Source organism: Pygocentrus nattereri, chromosome 16 (genome assembly GCF_015220715.1).
Source record: "Pygocentrus nattereri isolate fPygNat1 chromosome 16, fPygNat1.pri, whole genome shotgun sequence".
Lineage (NCBI taxonomy): Eukaryota > Metazoa > Chordata > Actinopteri > Characiformes > Serrasalmidae > Pygocentrus > Pygocentrus nattereri.
The window spans coordinates 40,802,638-40,823,056 of NC_051226.1; the positions used below are offsets into that span (position 1 = coordinate 40,802,638).

General features: G+C 44.0%; 2 protein-coding genes across 2 annotated transcripts in view; both read left to right on the forward strand.

The window, feature by feature from the left end:
• The first annotated feature begins 360 nt into the window (after nucleotides 1-360).
• The window catches only part of LOC108416502 (NACHT, LRR and PYD domains-containing protein 12-like), a 58,119-nt gene continuing 38,060 nt past the window's right edge, over nucleotides 361-20,419 (forward strand). The window contains 3 exon segments of the mRNA XM_037546156.1: nucleotides 361-571; nucleotides 8,202-8,312; nucleotides 8,539-8,646. Of these exon segments, the coding sequence (XP_037402053.1) occupies nucleotides 549-571; nucleotides 8,202-8,312; nucleotides 8,539-8,646 (242 nt within the window). The 5' untranslated portion in view covers nucleotides 361-548.
• LOC119265432 lies at nucleotides 12,042-19,956 on the forward strand. Its single transcript, XM_037546160.1, has 2 exons — nucleotides 12,042-14,142; nucleotides 17,876-19,956. Exon 1 carries the CDS (start codon nucleotides 13,220-13,222, stop codon nucleotides 14,087-14,089), a length of 870 nt encoding a protein of 289 aa, XP_037402057.1. The 5' UTR covers nucleotides 12,042-13,219; the 3' UTR covers nucleotides 14,090-14,142; nucleotides 17,876-19,956.

Sequence of the window (20,419 nt, forward strand, 5' to 3'; positions counted from 1 at the left end):
TCAGTAAATAAACAGTAATTGTGTGTTAAAATGTGCAGAGGTGTGTTCTCTGCAGGGGATGTGTTTACACTTAGTATTTATTAGTATGTATTGTTATTAACAGTATTAGAATATTTCACTGGATTCACTGGAATCTGACCTGCTTACATTTTAAAGTTGAAGATCCTCAATCTTTTCAATAATTAACCTTCAGCTCCTCACTGGCACACTGAACAAGAACAAAGCAGTCCAGAGTTCAGCTCATTAGAGGCCAGACTGAACTCTGAGGGGAATTTTCTAGGCCTATGATGCAGCACAGAAATGGGCAGGAAGTGGGGGGGTAAACAGTAAATGCCTGTAACGTGCAGCTCGAGAAGAAAACCGAAAGCCAAATGAAGAAAAGCTGCGCAGATATTCAGCTCTATTCCACGTTCCTCTATTACAATCTTATCTAGAACCTACAGACAGACAGAGAACACTGGTCTGCACTGATTTCAGCATCTGCTGCTCATTTTATCAACATCTGGAGAACCTTCAGACACCATGTGTTCCACGCAGACCCAGAAGTGATGCTGAGACAGAAGAAGAAAAGGTACGACTGGTAAATTATCCTCAGCGATGATCAGAGGGTCTAAATATTACTAACGTAACAAAACGAAGAGGCTGAGTGGATCGTAGCCATAAAGCTGTGATTTCACGCCTTCAGCTCACATAAACAAACCAAACCTCTGTAAAAACCTCTGTGCTCCTTTGACCTGACCTTCTACTTCTGAGCACCACTCATTTACTTTACCCTCCATTTGAGTTAGTTGGGTTTCTAAAGTCGTTGCATTAGGTTCTAATGCTGGTGTGCTGCCGGGATACCAGTGGCTGACTGGTTTACTGGTGGTAAATTCTTTTGCTCTTCTATACCTTCTACTATACCTACATCTTCTTCTGCCTCCTGAAAAGACTGTTTGTCTAAATACATCTGACTGAAAGTCTGCATTAGCTCACTACGGTTCTCTGTGGGTTCTCTGTGTGTAACAAATGGTCCTGCAGTGAAATCTAGATCTGGCTCAGGATCACCCACAGTACCCTGCTGATGCTCTGCCATGACTTCTCATGACTTCGGTTTCTGTGCTCCTCTGCCACCTTCATCTCTCAGACCAGCTCAGCAGGACTAGCTGACACGGCTTCGACCTTTTAGAAACGCGCTCAAATCCAGGACTGTCCACCTTCACCCACAAGACCTGCTGATAAAGTAATCAGAACCTTTTAAAAGCGGTTTGTTACGAAGTGATAAGGAAGTTCAATCCCAGTGAAGTGAAGTTTTACCTGGAAAAATCGTGGCTCACTCAACTCTCTGTATTCTATTCTACAAATAGCAGCTCTAATAGAGGCATTTTGTTTAATAATGAAACATTATTAAGTAATAATATTATAATGAGCTTTGGGACAATCATTTGTGTTAAATCCTATCAAACACCATCATCTGAATCAATTCCATATAATCAAGTAAAAACTGTGCAGAACCTAAGCTCATACCAACTGATAACCGGCTTAGTGCTAGTGAGGTAAAACTCAGCCTTCATGTTTCTTTACGGAGGAAGAAACTGCATTTCATCTAAAGAACAAAGTGAAAGTAAAATGTAAGAAACGGTTTTTACAGATTTCTGAAATCCGTCCAGCTGAATCACCACGTTTAGAACTGACTAAAAACACTGGACACAAAAATCACCTTTTTGGTAAGTTTTACGCAGGTTGGACATCAAGCAGTGAAACACAGTGTTCCTCTAGCACACCAGCTAAACCCGCTAACGAGCTGGCTGTAAACGCTAGACTTCCTCGAGGAGAGGCAGGAAATACTAACCCAACACTCAGAACAGTTACAGTGGGTGGTGTTTAATCTAATGTAGTTTTTCATAAATATATCGCTTTACAGGTCATTTTCTCAGATGTTTAGTCTGTTGTACAGCACAGTTTGGCTCTCAGAGCATAAAGGAGTTATATTTGCTACAGTTAGTAATAAATTTAAAGGACACCTCCACCCATTTACACAAATTTACAAACATAATTAAAACTAAATTTAAAGGAGAAAATCATTAAATTAAAAACCAAATTAGAAATTAAATTAGGACAGTTAAATAATAAATGAACTAAAAGTTAGATTGGGATTGAAAAAAGTGCCGTTACAGAGCTTCAGCGTTTAAACTGAGCTGAAATCTGCTGGAACAGGAACGTTTTCAGGCTGGTTTAAAGTGTCCAGTGTCGGCTCTTCTAGCGCTCTCTGTCCACTGCATCCATTTAAGAGCAGCACAGTATCGAAACGCTGCTGCTCCATGTTTAGTCTCCACCTTCACCAGGACTGACTGACCAGTTCCTAATGATCTGAGAGTTCTGCTCGGCTCATATCGCTGCAGCAGGTCAGATAAATATGCTGCTGCTGACCATTAAGACATTTATAGAGCAGCAACAGCTCCTTAAGTCTTTTCTGGAACAGACTGGGAGCCAGTGTATGGATTTAAGAATGGGGGGTCCTTCTTTTACTCCTAGTGAGACTCTGGCAGCTGCGCTCGGGACCAGCTGAAGCTGTTTGATCTTAGTAATGGTCTCCTAACTGAACTCTCAAAAAATACAGAGTCCATTAGTTCACCAAGGTTACATACTTGATCTGTAGATTTTAGGGCTGATCCAGATAGGGAGCTAGTTTTTGCATCTCATTGCTACTCTCAAATAAAATAATCTGTTTTATTTTTATTCAACTGCAGAACATTTTGTCCCATCCAGTTAGTGATGAGCTCAAGGCACTTAAAAAGTGAGTCAAGTGGATCATAGTTATTTTGGGAGAGGGCCAAGAACATCTATCATCTGCACTGCTGTGGGAAGATCTCATAGTCTTGTAGTATTTGGTCAAAAGGCAGCATGTATAAATTGAATAAGAGCGGCCCAAGAATTGAACCCTGCAGGACACCACTGGTCACTGGCACTCTCAGAAATATTATTTTAAATTTCCACAATTTCCCTTCTTTGTAAGTGTGAACTGAACTATTTTAGGTCAGCTCTTGAGAGCTCAACTCAGTTCTCAAGTCTATTTATGAGAATTTTATGGTCAGTGGTATCAAAGGCAGCACTGAGATTGCACAATAATAGAACAGATGTTTTTTCAGAATCTGTATTAAAGCAAATGTCATTAATAACTTTAATTAGAGCGGGTTCAGTATGATTAGGCTGAAAACCTGACTGAAATTTGTCTGTGCAGCTATTTAAGAACAGAAACCAGTTAGTGGCGTAAAGACAGTTTTCTCAATATTTTATTCCAATGAAAGGTTGATTTGAAATTGGTCTGTAGTCAGTGATTAGAGACGCTTCTAGATGTTTCTTCTAAAGAGAGGCTTCACGACTGCAGTTTTTAATTTGTTAGGAAATGAGTAAGGTGTTCACTATCTGAAGTGTTGCTACGGCTGCTACAGAGTGAAAAGCATTCTTTGAAAAGTTGGTTGTTAAGAGGGGGAGGATTTGAGATTCACAGCATTGATTAACATTCACTATAAATAGACCTAAACTGGGACTTTTTAACCATGATGTCTTAGTGTGGAGATGGAGAGGATAGGGGCTCTTTGGCAGATATACATGGCTTGCCTGGTATTATTGGTTTGGTGTTTAAAATTATGCAAAACTCATTGCATTTTTCAGATGGTACTAACTCAGGTTCCATATATGTAGGTGACCCACACAGCAAAATCGCCAGCGTTAATTTAACTCCCATAGTGTTAAAATGAACACTATTGCGGTGTTTCTCACCAGTTCCAAGTTAAAGTTACACTTTGAATAGTGTTAAAATTTAACCCCTTTTATAGTGTTAATTTCTGACACAGTGTTGTTTTATGACACTCAAACGTGTATTTTTAACACTAAATTGTGTTATTCTTTTTCACTATGAGTGTTAATTTCTGACACTCAAAACTGTTGCTTTATGACACTCAAGTGTGTATTTCTGACACTAAACTAAGTTATTACCTGTGTGTTATTGTAGTTTTACAACATGTGAATTTACCACTATATTAAAAGGTGTGCAGTCCTATCTTGAATGTTTTCACGAAATTCGGAAATCTACACATCTGCAAGGCTACAGAACATCAGTACTAACACTGGCATGCAACAAAACTCTTTATTCAAAAGAAAAACCTCCCAAGCACCATGTAGATTGGGAACAACATGAGCACAGTTACAAAGAAAACATGGGTACAATATACAGGCTTTCATCTTCACCATAGGCACTTTGTAAATCGAAGGGATTCTCTCTGGATACAACTGTTTGAACAAGTCATGGTGTTCCATTATTAAATACTTCAAATACACAGTCATGCCTTCGCTAAGCGATGGAGAAAATATGATGTTGATTATCTGCAGTAAAAGCAGTAGCAGTGTCCAATTTTGGTTTCCTTCTGGCGCAATGTCACCAAAAAGCAAAGGAATGTTTCTTACAAGACAAACAGTCTGAATGGAATTGAGTCCTATATTATTCCCACTACTGGCCAAGTTGATCCTTGCAGGAGGATTTTTACGCTCCAAGTACCCATAGTCAAAGGCATAAATTCTAGAACACAGATCAGCTTTTGACAAAACATTTTTGAGAGATACTCTAACAGTAACTTTATCTCATGCTGAGCCACCCCTTCAAGAATGTCATGCATAATGTCCAAAGAAAAATTGTGGCAAACATGAAAGAACTGTAGGCTGTTAAGTGTTGAATTCTGCTTTAAACCAAACACAGATAACTTCTGTGGGTCTGACTGCAACTCCTGGCAATGCCGTTCAAAAAGTTCTTTTCCACGCACGATTATCTTGGGGTCATCCCCACTGTAAACATTTTGCACATCCTCTTTTTCAGTCAAACACAAACGACAGAAATAACGTCCACTAAAAGATTCTGTAAAACCCAGGATAGATAAATTATCCCCAGTTATCTGACATATAGTTCCATGGACTTTTTCAGTGGAAAAAGGGAAAATCAAGGCCATCACTCTCCAGTGTTTTGATGTCAGTAATCAGGCGATGTAGAATAGAATCAAAGCCATATTTTTTCACATCATCAGCATGAAACAGTGCAACCAAGTGAGTGTTCATCACAGCAGAGTTAAACTTTGGTGGCAGATTTCTGAGGATAAAATACAGAGCACCTACTTTGTGCACACCACGCTTTGAACCCAGTGGGTTAGCAGTTTCAAAGTCGTCATAGTATAATTGAATTTGTAAAGACCTCTGTTTAGAGAACAATGGATGTCTTGAAATAACTCCCATCGCAAATTCTTCATATCGGTCAGTTTTTGGTACACAGGGTTCCCCAAGCAGCTTACAAATCTCAGAATTGCGGCACATAAATTTTATTGTTTCCAAAATTGGAATGTACACTTGTGTCTTTTACAGGGACTCGTTAGTACCTGTTCATTTATTTCGCCTTGTATCAAATCGAACTCCTAAATCTATTTCTACTGGCTCTACTATGCCCCATTTCTCACTAAAATATCTCATTCTTTTAGTTTCAGTATTAAACCCATCAAACAGGTTTTCAAAATTATCAAGACTTTCTTTTAATGTAGATCTTACAGGATCATCTTTAGGTACAGCAGATAGTATGTCATGCCTCATTTGGGAGTGCAGTCCAGTAGCAAGTTCTTCCAAATCACTAACAATTGTTGAAACAACACTGTTTGCCACACCACTTCATTGGAGTTTAGCAATAATTGAAGCACACGCATGTTTTGTTTTTTCGTTGGGAATACTCAACCCATTGTCCTCAAAACATGCAGCCTCTAGGTTTGGTGTTACCCTCATTTAACCAACTTCTGCATCATCTTGGAGATTGGGAAAATTAGCTTGAAAGGACTCAGAGTTTGTATCATCACCACTTTGGCCAAAATCATGCTCATGAAGCCTACTTAAATGTTTCTTGAAGCCTGAATACGTTGAGAACTGACACCTACAACAATCCTGTGCACAAACCACCTTAAACTTGGTGCTGGGATAAAAACTGTGAACAATTCTTAAATGAGTTATTAAGGACTGGCAGGCCACATGTACAGCCTGACAAATGAAACATTTAAACATTTAATCTAGTTGAAAAGCTTTGCCCGAAACTCACAAACTCTTGGAGACTCATCTGTTGTTGTAATGTCAATGCTGTAGACTGTTGTCTGCACAAATGTGTAGAAATGGACCAGGGACTCATCATAAGAAAGACTGAACACATAGTGAGACTTAAACAGCTCATCAAAGGCACCCAAGGATCTGTTGGCTTGTCCACAACGATGTAGAATGTGTCGATTCTCTTCTGAGCCTGGCCAACAGCAAGGATGTAAGGTTGTTTACCCTCTCTTCTTCAGGCTTGCGTTCTGTCAGTGGTTCTTCATCATGCTCTTAGGAAGTTCTTTCTTTCAAGTCTTGCATTCTGTCAGTGGTTCTACACCATTCTCTTAGGGCGTTCTTTCTTTTGAGTCTTACTTTCTGTCAGTGGTTCTTCATGATGCTCTAAGGACGTTCTTTCTGGTTCTTCATCATGCTTTTAGAACGTTCTTTCTTTTGAGTCTTGCTTTCCGTCAGTGGTTCTTCGTCATGCTCTTAGGACGTTCTTTTTTTCGAGTCTTGCTTTCTGTCAGTGGTTCTTCATCATGCTCTTAGGACGTTCTTTCTTTCGAGTTTTGCTTTCTGTCAATGGTTCTTCATCATGCTCTTAGGATGTTTGTTCTTTAGAGTCTTGCTTTCTGTCAGTGATTCTTCATCATGCTCTTAGGATGTTCGTTCTTTAGAGTCTTGCTTTCTGTCAGTGGTTCTTCATGATGCTCTTAGGATGTTCTTTGTTTTGAATCTTGCTTTCTGTCAATGGTTTTTCATCATGTTCTTAGGACATTCTTTCTTTCGAGTTTTGCTTTCTGTCAATGGTTCTTCATCATGCTCTTAGGATGTTTGTTCTTTAGAGTCTTGCTTTCTGTCAGTGATTCTTCATCATGCTCTTAGGATGTTCGTTCTTTAGAGTCTTGCTTTCTGTCAGTGGTTCTTCATGATGCTCTAAGGACGTTCTTTCTGGTTCTTCATCATGCTTTTAGAACGTTCTTTCTTTTGAGTCTTGCTTTCTGTCAGTGGTTCTTCATCATGCTCTTAGGACGTTCTTTCTTTCGAGTTTTGCTTTCTGTCAATGGTTCTTCATCATGCTCTTAGGATGTTTGTTCTTTAGAGTCTTGCTTTCTGTCAGTGATTCTTCATCATGCTCTTAGGATGTTCGTTCTTTAGAGTCTTGCTTTCTGTCAGTGGTTCTTCATCATGCTCTTAGGATGTTCTTTCTTTTGAGTCTTGCTTTCTGTCAGTGGTTCTTCATCATGCTCTTAGGATGTTCGTTCTTTAGAGTCTTGCTTTCTGTCAGTGGTTCTTCATCATGCTCTTAGGATGTTCGTTCTTTAGAGTCTTGCTTTCTGTCAGTGGTTCTTCATCATGCATTTAGAACGCTCTTTCTTTAGGACAGGACAGGAGGGGCCTGAAGAATGCGCCCTGCTCGGCATCCCAGTCCAGGTATCTCAGTTCGCAGGGTAGTATGGCGATAACACAGCAAAATTGCCATGGAGACAAACTTGATCAGACCCAGACAGAGTCAACAATCAGCAGGAATCCAGAAATCCAGGGAAGTGGGGGAGCGATAAAAGAGCATCTCACCAAGTCCATTATGGTCATACAAACGATCCATTTTCCTTTGCAAAGCCGCCAATTTCTCCACGATGTTATCCAGGGTACGACTTCAGTCGACAGTCAAAGTCTGAGTGTTGACAGCTCTGCCCACCACGTCAATCATATCGGGCAGCTTCAAGGGGCCGTGGACAGCTGCCCCCATTCTGCGAATTTTGCTCTTACACCAGGGCAATGCCTAATCCAATCAGCAAAACACCTGTGATCATGGTTCCGAATAGGTAGACGTCCTCAATATCCTCCACGGAGAGAGTCATATATTTATTTCATAATTACTGCTCTACAGGTAAAATTGAACTGAATTGTTGCTTTTGAAAGCAGTTTTTGGCTTGAGTCAGAAGAAGTACAATGTTACAATGTTACAGTAAAGTTCTCAAAGATCTCTGTTAATATTTAATTATTGCAGGCAGCAAGTACTAAATCATGCAGTGGGTTTTGATGGTAACTTGTCCTGTGAATAATTTCATTTCTTGAGATAAAATAACCAATAATCTCTCTGATTTCAGTGGATCTGAGGAAAGGTCAGGCTCTCCTGTGTCCAGCTGTGTGTCCTTGAAGAGTGACCAGTCCATGATGGAACCTTCCAACTTCCAAGGAGGATCAGACCCTCAGGAAAGGTGCTCTTTTATTTACTTTTAGCTCCTCCTAATGCCGTCCTCAGACGCATGTTCATTATCATCTCCCCAAAGCTGATTGATCAGAAGACAAAGACATTAGCAAATTAAAAATGTATGAAGTGTCACTTTGTGTCGTATTTCAAAGTGATACTGAGGTGCACAATCTAAAACATGTTTAATAGACCAGAAAGGAAGTGTTTCATGCTCACTTTCTGTCTGATTTCAGGGCAACTGAAAGGTCAGGTTCTCCTGTGTCCAGCTGTGTGTCATTAAAGAGTGATCAGTCCATGATGGAACCTTCCAGTTTTCAGGGAGGATCAGTCCCTCAGGAAAGGTGCTCCTCTCTCTTCCTTTTTTTTCTTTATAATTTCCATCTCAGATGAAAAGGCATTTCCAGTTTAATCTCAAGAGGCTTTATTGTCTTTTCAGCTCTGTACAAGTACATGGTGAAATGGAACAACATTCCACCAGAGCCATAAGTGCAAGATAATACAGTAAACAGTGCAGATGATACAGTACAGTAAATAAATACAAAAGACTTACAGAACAGAGCACAGGCAGTACTCGGTACTGAGAGTATGTGGAGCTGTGGAAAGGAGGATGGAACCCACTGACATGGTAGCAGGTTAGCAGATAGATAGCCTAGCACATGTGAGCATAGCAGTCACTGAGTTAGCAACCAGAAGAGCAGTGGAAAGAAATACAGTATTTGGTTGATGCACTATTCCAGCACCCAATATTGTTATAGAAGTAAAATGTGCAAAAATGTAAATAATCAGCTAAACGTTATCTCAAGCATTTCAATGAAATACCATAATTATATTCCTGTTTAAATAGGATGTCACAGCAATAAGCTGGAGCTGCAAAACGTGGAGTGTGACTTAGTCTCATATTGTGTGTGTGGGTCCATGTTGATGAACTGAAGGACAGTCTGTGCTCATCCAGAATGCGGCAGCACGGCTCGTTTTCAATCTGCCCAAGTTCAGCCACGTCACCCCACTGCTGCGCTCCCTTCACAGGCTTCCTGTAGCTGCATCAGATTAAAACCCTAATGCTGCCTACAAAGCCAAAAGTGGACCAGACCCTCCCCTCCCTAACAGCAATGGTCAAAACTCGAACTGAGCTATGAGCCCTTCGAGCTTCGAGTACAGCTCGGCTTGACCCGCCATCCTTCAAGGCGCGTGGAAGACAAGCGTGGAGACTGTTCTCTGTACCGTAGCCTTGTTGGTGGAATGAACTTCCATTTGTACAGCAGTCTCTGGATGACAGCAGTCTGTCACGTCTGCCCCCGATCTCTCCGTGTTGGCCATCTGACTTTGGACGGTTATGAGCCTGATTTTGGATCTGCCCTTAATAAATCTCGCTTATCTCAGGACGTGCATCCGCCTCCTCGCTCCACGTTACAGTTGGAAATGAATGTGTGTCACGCCCGGCTGTCCTGATGTGAGTAACGAGTAAGCCCATGAAATAGGACGATCTTTGAACTGGTCTGGGACATGAGTTTTATCTGGAGGGCAGTGGTCTGGTGTCTAATGGTTAGGTTGATCTCTTCCTCTGATTCCCAACAGACAGAAGCAACCTGAATAAACAGGGGAGAATGGGTTTGAGTTCACAGACAGACTCCTCCTTGTCATTTTGATGTAGGTGGGACAGGGTATGAGCTTTGGAATTAGTACAGGAACAAAATGTTAAACTGAAAGTGTGAGAAAAAGAACGACTGACGAGCTTGATGGAGATTAAGGCATTCTTCTAAAGCCAGCTTAACTGGTAGTTGTTAGGACATTCTTTCTCTTTAGTCTTGCTTTCTGTCAGTGGTTCTTCATCATGCTCTTAGGACGTTCTTTCTTTTGAGTCTTACTTGCTGTCAGTGGTTCTTCATCATGCTCTTAGGATGTTCTTTCTTTTGAATCTTGCTTTCTGTCAGTGGTTCTTCATCATGTTCTTAGGAAGTTCTTTCATTTGAGTCTTGCTTTCTGTCAGTGGTTCTTCATCATGCTCTTAGGATGTTCTTTCTTTCGAGTCTTGCTTTCTGTCAGTGGTTCTTCATCATGCTCTTAGGACATTCTTTCTTTCGAGTCTTGCTTTCTGTCAGTGGTTCTTCATCATGCTCTTGGGACGTTCTTTGTTTCGAGTCTTGCTTTCTGTCAATGGTTCTTCATCATGCTCTTAAGACGTTCTTTCTTTTGAGTCTTACTTTCTGTCAGTGGTTCTTCACCATGCTCTTCTTTCTTTTGAGTCTTGCTTTCTGTCAATAGTTCTTCATCATGCTCTTAGGACGTTCTTTGTTTTGAATCTTGCTTTCTGTCAATGGTTTTTCATCATGTTCTTAAGACATTCTTTCTTTCGAGTCTTACTTTCTGTCAATGGTTCTTCATGATGCTCTTAGGAAGTTCTTTCTTTCGAGTCTTGCTTTCTGTCAATGGTTCTTCATCATGCTCTTAGGACATTCTTTATTTTGAGCCGTTTTCTATCAATGGTTCTTCATCATGCTCTTAGGAAGTTCTTTGTTTTGAGTCTTGCTTTCTGTCAGTGGTTCTTCATCATGGTCTTAGGACGTTCTTTCTTTCGAGTCTTGCTTTCTGTCAATGGTTCTTCATCATGCTCTTAGGACGTTCTTTGTTTTGAATCTTGCTTTCTGTCAATGGTTTTTCATCATGATCTTAAGACGTTCTTTCTTTTGAGTCTTACTTTCTGTCAGTGGTTCTTCATCATGCTCTTAGGAAGTTCTTTCTTTTGAGTCTTGCTTTTTGTCAGTGGTTCTTCATCATGCTCTTAGGACATTCTTTCTTTCAAGTCTTGCTTTCTGTCAGTGGTTCTTCATCATGCTATTGGGACATTCTTTCTTTAGAGTCTTGCTTTCTGTCAATGGTTCTTCATCATGTTCTTAAGACGTTCTTTCTTTTGAGTCTTGCTTTCTGTCATTGGTTCTTCATCATGCTCTTAGGAAGTTCTTTCTTTTGAGTCTTGATTTCTGTCAGTGGTTCTTCATCATGGTCTTAGGACATTCTTTCTTTCGAGTGTCGTGGAAATGTATTTAATAGTGTTGAAATATGACTTTTGAGCTTTTATGCTTAAGGATGATTCTAAATGTCACAGTGGCCGAGAGGTAGCGGGATTGTTTTGTGTCTCAGGAGATAAGGGGAAGTGACCTTGCTATGAGAACAGAAGCAGAGTGGGAAGATAGATGCAGCAAGGCAGTGGTGCCTAGCCACAAGGCTACGGGTCGAAACTGGATGTTTTGCCTTGGCTGCTTGCTGTAAGCAGGTCGTATAAGATAAACATGTAGGAGAAAGGTGTACGATTGAGAACAATGCTGACTAATGCTTACTGCCATAAGAGGAACGTAAGGGCGGGGGAACAACAGAAAGCTATAAGAAGCAAGACACACAGTGAAAGAGGTTAGGTAGGGGAGAGAGAATACATTTTTGTTATGATCACTTTTAATAAACTTGCTACTCACTCTTGATCCAGACTCAGAGACCATCATTATTACTTGTCATCCAGCGGTTTCCACCACAATTTGGCATCACGAACAGGATGAGCAGCGGACTGCGGCGAGGGGAGGAGGAGTGAAACACCCACCGAGGACGCTCTCTGGCTGAAGCCGGGCCCAACAGCAGGGGAAAATCCCACAGAATAAGGGAGAAGTACCATGGGGGCGGGTGTGACTAATCATCCCTCCGCACGCAGTCCAAGCCTCATCAACGAACAAATAGGTGGTGAGTGACAAGTTTAAGATTATTTGATCGTTGTTGAACTTTATACCCCTCCACCTCGCCTAAAGCACTCCGCCCTGGACAAAGTTAGTTGCATGACGGTGTAACACATTGCGTGGCAGTCGGGGCAGGATGCTCGACGGCGCAATCAGAAAAGACTAGCCTGGTCAGAGCGAGGCCTCTACTGATAGACGTATCTTTAGAGCAATAGGTCCGGACCGTGGGTAGGAGTGCATAAATAATACCAATAGTACAGGGTGCTGATTGGGTATTAAATAGGGATAAAAAGGGAGGTGTGACTTGGTTGTTGGGGCCAAATTTCTCTGAGTCGCCAAGATCGAGTGAGAGAGCAAAATGGGATCCCAGGTAACTAAAGACCTACAGTTTAATCCTAAAGTTCACACTGCGGCTCTCTTTAGTCAGATGGGCCAGGATTATGGCACTGATAGCATTATGTATGTCCCGTTGTGGATAAAGTATTTCGGATTCCCTACCACTGGGAGCCTCAGTGTGAAGTATTTAAGCAGGTTCAAGAAAAGACTTGAGCAGCCACCAGTTGGCTGCCCAAAGGCAATAACTAAGCATTGTCAGAAAAATAAAGAGAAAATGTTACAAGCAGTAGAGTTCTGGATGGATGAAGCACAAAAGAGAGAGAGTGAGAGAGAGAGGGGGGGAAGGGGAACTAACCCTGTGTCTCAGTGTGTCTCAGTCACGCTTGATCCTGACCTCGATGCCGCCCCACCGAGATGACCCCAACCGGGAGAACCAGCAGCACCACCACCGGAGATGCTCCCAGCACCACCACCGGAGATGCTCCCACCACCACCACCGGAGATGCTCCCACCACCACTACCGGAGATGCTCCAACCACCTCCACCGCCATACAACCGGCCACCGCCACCACCTGCAACGCCTAGCCCATACGCACCAGCAAGGGCAGGCCTGGGTGAGATCCAACAGAGCGCATCAGCGGCTCCACAGACCAGCCCATCCCCGACAGGCCCTGGACAGCAGCAGCCTCCTCCAGTGTGGTCACCTGTGGCTGCACACACCAGAAGCCGTAACGAGAACAACATAGAGGGGAATGTTCTTACAGCAGTTCAGGCTCCGAGTGGATGTTTTCCAATGGTGGAAGTTGCATGACCTGAAGGCCCATTGTTAGTCCACCGATACTGGACTGAAAAGGATACAATGGAAGCTGCCTCTGGTTTATCCGACCCTCGACAAGTAGGAGGTCGAAGGTTTGGGGAAGAATTTGAGGACTTTGTTATGTCTTGTCGCCCAACTGCGAATGAGATAAAACGCATCTTGTTCAGGAAGCTGGGGTCCAGTTACTGCAAGATCGACCGGAATTGGCCAGATGGAGACATTCGCCTGGCGGCCCCCAGTTATCAGCCACCAGCTGGCCAACCGGACCCCAATGCTCCCTATCGGAATATGATAAGGGATCTGAGAACTCGCCTAGAGGCTGCTTTCCCTCTGCATGTGAACACGGGGAAGATAGCTGCATGTAAGCAGGAAGATGGGGAGACTGTCCAAGATTATCTAGTCCGCTTGACAAGAGTGCACACAGATTACAGCAGGCTGGAAGCACCTGCACAGAGAGCGAACGATGCAGAGCACGTGGGCCCATGGGAAGCACACTTGCGTAATAGCTTCTTATTGGGACTGAAGCCAGAACTGTCTAGCGCCATAAAACAGCATTGTGTGGGATTTGTCAGACAGCCTCTCAGCGTCATTGAGGATCATGCCAAACACCATGAAAGCTTCCTCAACTCAGAAACAAAGAGGAGAGAGAAAAAACGAGCAGACACGATGGACCAAGCCATGCTGACGATGGTACAGCAAGTTGCAGCCCTCCCCACCAGAGCTCCGCGCCAAGGAGGCCGAGGGAGAGGGAGGGGACGAGGACGAGGCAGAGGGAGAGGATTCGCTGGCAATGGGCCAGCCTTCCAACCAAGTGTGGATCAGATGGGTGAATGGGAGAATCGGTGCTATAACTGCGGCCAACTTGGACATTTCGCCAGAGACTGTCCAGGACAGCCCACTCAAGAGAAGTGACGGGCGGCGGAGAGGCAGGATGGCGAGGCGGGATCCACTGACACACCAAAAAGGGAAGTGCCATCTTCTTCTCCCTATTTTTCATTAGTGCAGCAGCTGACAACATGCCCTTTAAGCATGCCAAAAATAATGCTAACGGTACAAGGGAAGGATTTGGAATTTTTGGTAGATAGTGGGGCAGGGCATTCGGTGATTAGAACGAATGACCTTCAGTGTGACACACAGCAGGGAAAATCTCAATCATTAATAGGTGTGGGGGGAGAAGTAGTTAGAGAGAAAGTGTCTGTGCCTCTCCAGTGCTCTCTAAATGGCAAAATGTTTTCGCATTGTTTCTTAATATCTTTCGTTTGCCCAGTAAATCTGTTAGCTAGGGATCTAATGTGTAAATTGGGATGCACTTTGATTAGCTCACCAGAGGGACTAGCCATAGATTTTCTAGAACAACCATGCATGGTTCAATTAGCATCAGGAGTCCCGGGATACGCTTACATGTGGTGCTGTGGTGATGAACAAGGGGAAACTGTTGAACATTTTCTGTCAAAAGCCCAACAAACAGTTTTAGGTTCTTTGCAATGGAAAACTCAAGATGTGCATTGCACCTCACACATCAGTCGAGGCCCAGATCATGATTATGAGAAACAGTTTTTTAACCAAATGACAGAATCCCTTGCCACTACAGCACTCATATGGAGCAACAAAATGGCGGCCGCCCAAGTTTCACTGACAAAAGCTCAGAGCGAATTATTCACAGTAGGTAATTCGTACCCACACATTTCCCTAGCCAGATTTGAACACACCCTCCCATGGCAAGACTTTGGACCATGGGCTTTGAGAGTGGCCACGGCTAACGATTGGATTGACACAGAGCGCCTTAATGTACAGTACAGCACCTCCACGAAAACATGGAAGTGCCCTTTTCAATGCAGATTGACAACGGAGCGCACTGTGGAGTTAGTTGGCCCCCCTCCATTGGTGCAGGCTGCCACGCTCACAGAGGAGGAGGAACTAGAACTGGCCTCACTTCCTCCTCAACTGTGGGCGTCTAGTAAATATGATGTGGGACTAATTAAAGACTGTGAACCAGTTGTGATCACTCCCAAATTGGCATACAGACCCAGGCAGGCCCAGTATCCTTTGAAGCCTGAGGCAATTAAGGGCATTAAGCCTGTATTTCAAGCACTGCTCCAGGCAGGGGTATAGTAATAGTTCCATGTCCAGACTCACCAGTAAGAACACCAATCTTCCCAGTAAAGAAACCCGGCCGGGAGGAGTGGAGGTTTGTTCAAGATCTGCAAGCAGTAAATGCAGCAGTCCAAGCCAGAGCCCCAGAGGTTCCAAACCCACACACCATTTTGTCCCAAATCCCCACTGACCACACCCACTACACAGTAGTGGACCTGACCAATGCATTTTTCAGTGTGCCAGTGCACCCTGACAGCAGATTCTGGTTTGCATTCTCATTTGAAGGCAAGGCATACACATTTACACGTCTTTGTCAGGGGTATTGCGAATCGCCTACCATCTATAATGCGGCCTTGAGAGATAGCCTGGCTTCACTAACACTACCTGAAGAGGTGGTGCTGGTTCAGTATGTGGATGATTTGCTCCTGAGCGCCCCCTCACGGGAGCTCTGCAAACAGGCCACTCAGCGGTTGCTGCAGCATCTAGCCAACAATGGGCACAAAGCCAGCAAAAACAAACTGCAGTATTGCAAGCCAGAGGTCACCTTTCTGGGCCACATTATCACTGTAGGCCAAAAGCGAATGGCAGCAGACAGAATACAGGCGATTTGCCAAACTCCCAAACCAATGACTAAGAAACAACTGTTGTCTTTCCTTGGTATGTGCTCATATTGTCGCACTTTCATTCCATCTTATGCTGAGAAAGAGGGGCCCCTGAGGGAAATCATCCCAACAAAAAGCACAAATACCACACGCCTGCAGTGGACTGAGCAGGCTGAGGAAGCTGTCACACAGCTCAAGATAGCTTTGCAAAACATGCCTGCTTTGGGTATACCTGATCCAACAAAACCCTTTGTACAAATGGTGGATGCGAAAGGCATCTATATGACGTCAGTCCTCACACAAAAACATGGGGATAAGTTACGCCCAGTGGCGTATTTCTCCTGCAAATTGGACCCTGTAGCTCAGGGCCTGCCAGTTTGCCTTAGAGCAGTGGCAGCAGCAGAAAAGGCTCTAGTAGCCTCTAGAGACTTAGTTGCGTATGCCCCCCCCACACTCAAGGTTCCACACGCAGTGCATAACATCTTGCAGGACCAAAGGGTTGCACACCTCTCCACACAAAGATGGTTGCGTTACCATACAGCTTTGCTGGACCTGCCCAATGTCACGGTGCGCCGTTGCAATGCTCTAAACCCAGCCTCACTTCTGCCTACTCCAGAAGATGGAGAGCCACATGATTGCCAGCTATTGCTGTTACATGCATGCACACCCAGAATAGATCTCAAAGATGAGCCACTGCCGAACGCAGAGTTAGAACTATTCGTTGATGGTTCAGCCAGCAAAGATGAGATGGGAATAAATCGGGTTGCATATGCTGTGGTCTCTGCTACGGATATTTTGCACACACAGAGCCTTCCTAGCTCATATTCAGCACAAGCTGCAGAGCTTATTGCATTAACTAAAGCCTGTGAACTCGCAGAAGGCAAAACGCTCACGGTCTGGACGGATTCCAGATATGCGTGGGGTGTGGCACATGACTTCGGTTACATGTGGAAACAAAGGAATTTTCTGACAAGCTCGGGCACTAAAATAAAACATCACAAATTCATTAATGAATTACTTTCTGCCTTATTGCTACCATCACAAATTGCAGTAGTCAAATGTGCAGCACACACTTCAGCAGATGACCCTGTCAGTAAGGGAAATGCTTTCGCAGACCATGTGGCAAAACATACTGCCTGCACAGAGCCAATCGCCGCCACACAGCTTCTTGTAACAGACCAAGAGAAACCTACTCTGCAAGACATCCAGTCCTCTGCTACTCCGGCAGAGCGGGCTCAATGGTCCAAATCAGGGTGTGTTAAACAAAATAAGGTATGGGTACACAACGCCACGAACAGACCATGTCTCCCTAAAGCATACATGAAAGGGTTAATTGCTATTGCTCATGGGAGGAGTCACATGTGCACAAAACACACACAGACACACGCAACCTCTGTCACAACAGTCTGTGGGTCACCCCCCAGCGACAGAACCATTCCAACATTGGCAAATTGATTTTGTTGAATTAACTCCAGCAGAAGGGAAAAGGTTCCTCCTGGTCTGTTTATGCATGTTCAGCAAATGGGTTGAGGCTTTTCCCACAGGTACCCAGGATGGCGAAGCAGTGGCCAAAGCATTCCTTAGGGAAATAATTCCCAGATGGGGCCTGCCACAACGTGTTTCAAGTGACAATGGTAAACCCTTTGTGCACACAGGCTTGAATAGCCTGACCAAGTATCTAGGAATAGATATGAGAAAACATTGCAGCTACCACCCCGCCAGCGCCGGGGCGGTAGAGAGGGCTAATGGGACCATTAAGAATGGTCTTGCAAAAATGACACAACAAACAGGCCTTAACTGGGTCAAATGTCTCCCTTTGGTCCTTTGGCAGAGTAGAACCAGACCACAGACGAGAACTGGCCTAAGTGCATTTGAGATAGTGTTTGGCAGGCCTCCCAACACGGGAATAGGTCCCCCCCCACTCGATAACCAGTTGCTTGACCACTCTCTCACGACCTACTGCGTCTCACTTTATGAGACGCTTCTGTCTGTGTCTAAGCAGGTGAAAGCCGTACTACCTCAAGCAGCTGACCAGCCCTTCCACGACCACAAGCCGGGTGACTGGGTGCTGATCCAGGACCTGAGGAGGCGGAGGTGGAACCAGCCCAAGTGGAGGGGACCTCACCAAGTGCTCCTGGTCACCCACACTGCAGTCAAGGTGGAAGGACGAGGAACGTGGGTACATCACACTCACTGCAAGAGGGCTCCAACGACACCTGAGGAAACGACTTCAACATGATGTACATCACACTGTTGCTTTGCCTCGTCTCCCTGGCAGGAGCTTGGGAGACCACTGAGAGACAGTGTGCAGGTAACAGAGCCTGCATGATGTCTGTTGTGGCAGCTAATGCTGTGGACCCCGACAGACATTGCTTAGTATGCCACAAGTTTGCCGTCCCATGGGTTCCAACACCACTAGACAATGCTACGGCTGCTCCACTGATCCAGAACATGTCAGACTGTGGACTGAACACAGGGGTGGGGTTCATGTTAAATGTTTCCCAAGAATATTTACTGACTGGGCGGATGCCTGTATGGGCCACTAATGGCACCCAAGCTATCGCACATAGACCCAATGATTGTGAAACGAATGGTCCCAGATATTCACCTCAGTTTCAAAACATATCTTTTTCTGTAATACCCACTTATAATGCTACCATGTGCTTGTGTTCAGTAGGTGTCCCAGATGGCCCCATCTTAGGTCACACCCAGTGCCGGGTCAATTTTACTGCCCTAAATCTAGAAAATACTAATTGTTCTGTCTCTACTGGTAACATCACCCATTATTTCCAGTCTACTAACTGCACCCTACTCATGTACACCCAAACCTCGGGTCCGGTAAGCTGGGTCTGTGGTCAATCGGCCTACACTGGGTTCCCAATTGCATCGCAGTATAACTGGAGAGGGTGCTGTACTCCCGCCATAGTAGTTCCCAATTTAGCCGTGCTCCATAAGCCCGTTAGGACTAGGCGAGGTGCCTCAACTTACAATGGATACACCCTCGCTGACCCCTGGACCTCCCCAGGGACAGCTGTGGGGTGGTCTGTGTTCTTAGGGGGAGGCACAACAGCAGCCTTGAATAAGATAAATGGCCTGGCATGGCAGATACTAGTCTTGGCCAATGAAACAGAAAAAGCTCTCACCTTAGTGAATACTGAGATGGCTGCAATTAGGCATGCCGTGTTGCAGAACAGAATGGCTCTTGACCTCTTACTGGCTAAGGAAGGAGGGGTCTGTAAGGTATTGAACACCTCATGTTGTTTCTCACTCCCAGATTATTATAGAAATATGTCTGATCTCATTGCTCACATGCGAGCAGGCATTCAGCCTCCGCCACTTGCAGATGACTCCTGGTTTAGCTGGCTGACATCTCTGATGGGCCCATGGGGACACTGGATTGTTACTATGTTAATACCATTTATATGTGTGTTACTCCTTGTGATATGCATTGCTCCCTGCATCTCTAATTGCATTTCTGCCATGGTTGCCCGCTCCTTTACTGCTCAATATCACATGTTACAGATGGACTTTGTGGATGATGAAAATCACCCTTCTTCTGATTCTTTGAACTTGCGACAATTATTTAATGAGGGGAAGTAGAGTTTAGAAGTTGATTTAGAATCAAAGGGGGGAATTGTCGTGGAAATGTATTTAATAGTGTTGAAATATGACTTTTGAGCTTTTATGCTTAAGGATGATTCTAAATGTCACAGTGGCCGAGAGGTAGCGGGATTGTTTTGTGTCTCAGGAGATAAGGGGAAGTGACCTTGCTATGAGAACAGAAGCAGAGTGGGAAGATAGATGCAGCAAGGCAGTGGCGCCTAGCCACAAGGCTACGGGTCGAAACTGGATGTTTTGCCTTGGCTGCTTGCTGTAAGCAGGTCGTATAAGATAAACATGTAGGAGAAAGGTGTACGATTGAGAACAATGCTGACTAATGCTTACTGCCATAAGAGGAACGTAAGGGCGGGGGAACAACAGAAAGCTATAAGAAGCAAGACACACAGTGAAAGAGGTTAGGTAGGGGAGAGAGAATACATTTTTGTTATGATCACTTTTAATAAACTTGCTACTCACTCTTGATCCAGACTCAGAGACCATCATTATTACTTGTCATCCAGCGGTTTCCACCACACGAGTCTTGCTTTCTGTCAATGGTTCTTCATCATGCTCTTAGGACGTTCTTTGTTTTGAATCTTGCTTTCTGTCAATGGTTTTTCATCATGTTCTTAAGACGTTCTTTCTTTCGAGTCTTACTTGCTGTCAGTGGTTCTTCATCATGCTCTTAGGATGTTCTTTCTTTTGAATCTTGCTTTCTGTCAGTGGTTCTTCATCATGCTCTTAGGAAGTTCTTTCTTTCGAGTCTTGCTTTCTGTCAATGGTTCTTCATCATGCTCTTAGGACATTCTTTCTTTTGAGTCTTGCTTTCTGTCAGTGGTTCTTCATCATGCTCTTGGGACGTTCTTTGTTTCGAGTCTTGCTTTCTGTCAATGGTTCTTCATCATGCTCTTAAGACGTTCTTTCTTTTGAGTCTTGCTTTCTGTCA

What these genes read in the sequence shown, in the direction of transcription:
- LOC119265432 (XM_037546160.1), top strand. Translation starts at nt 13,220, where the DNA reads ATGGAAGCTGCCTCTGGTTTATCCGACCCTCGACAAGTAGGAGGTCGA.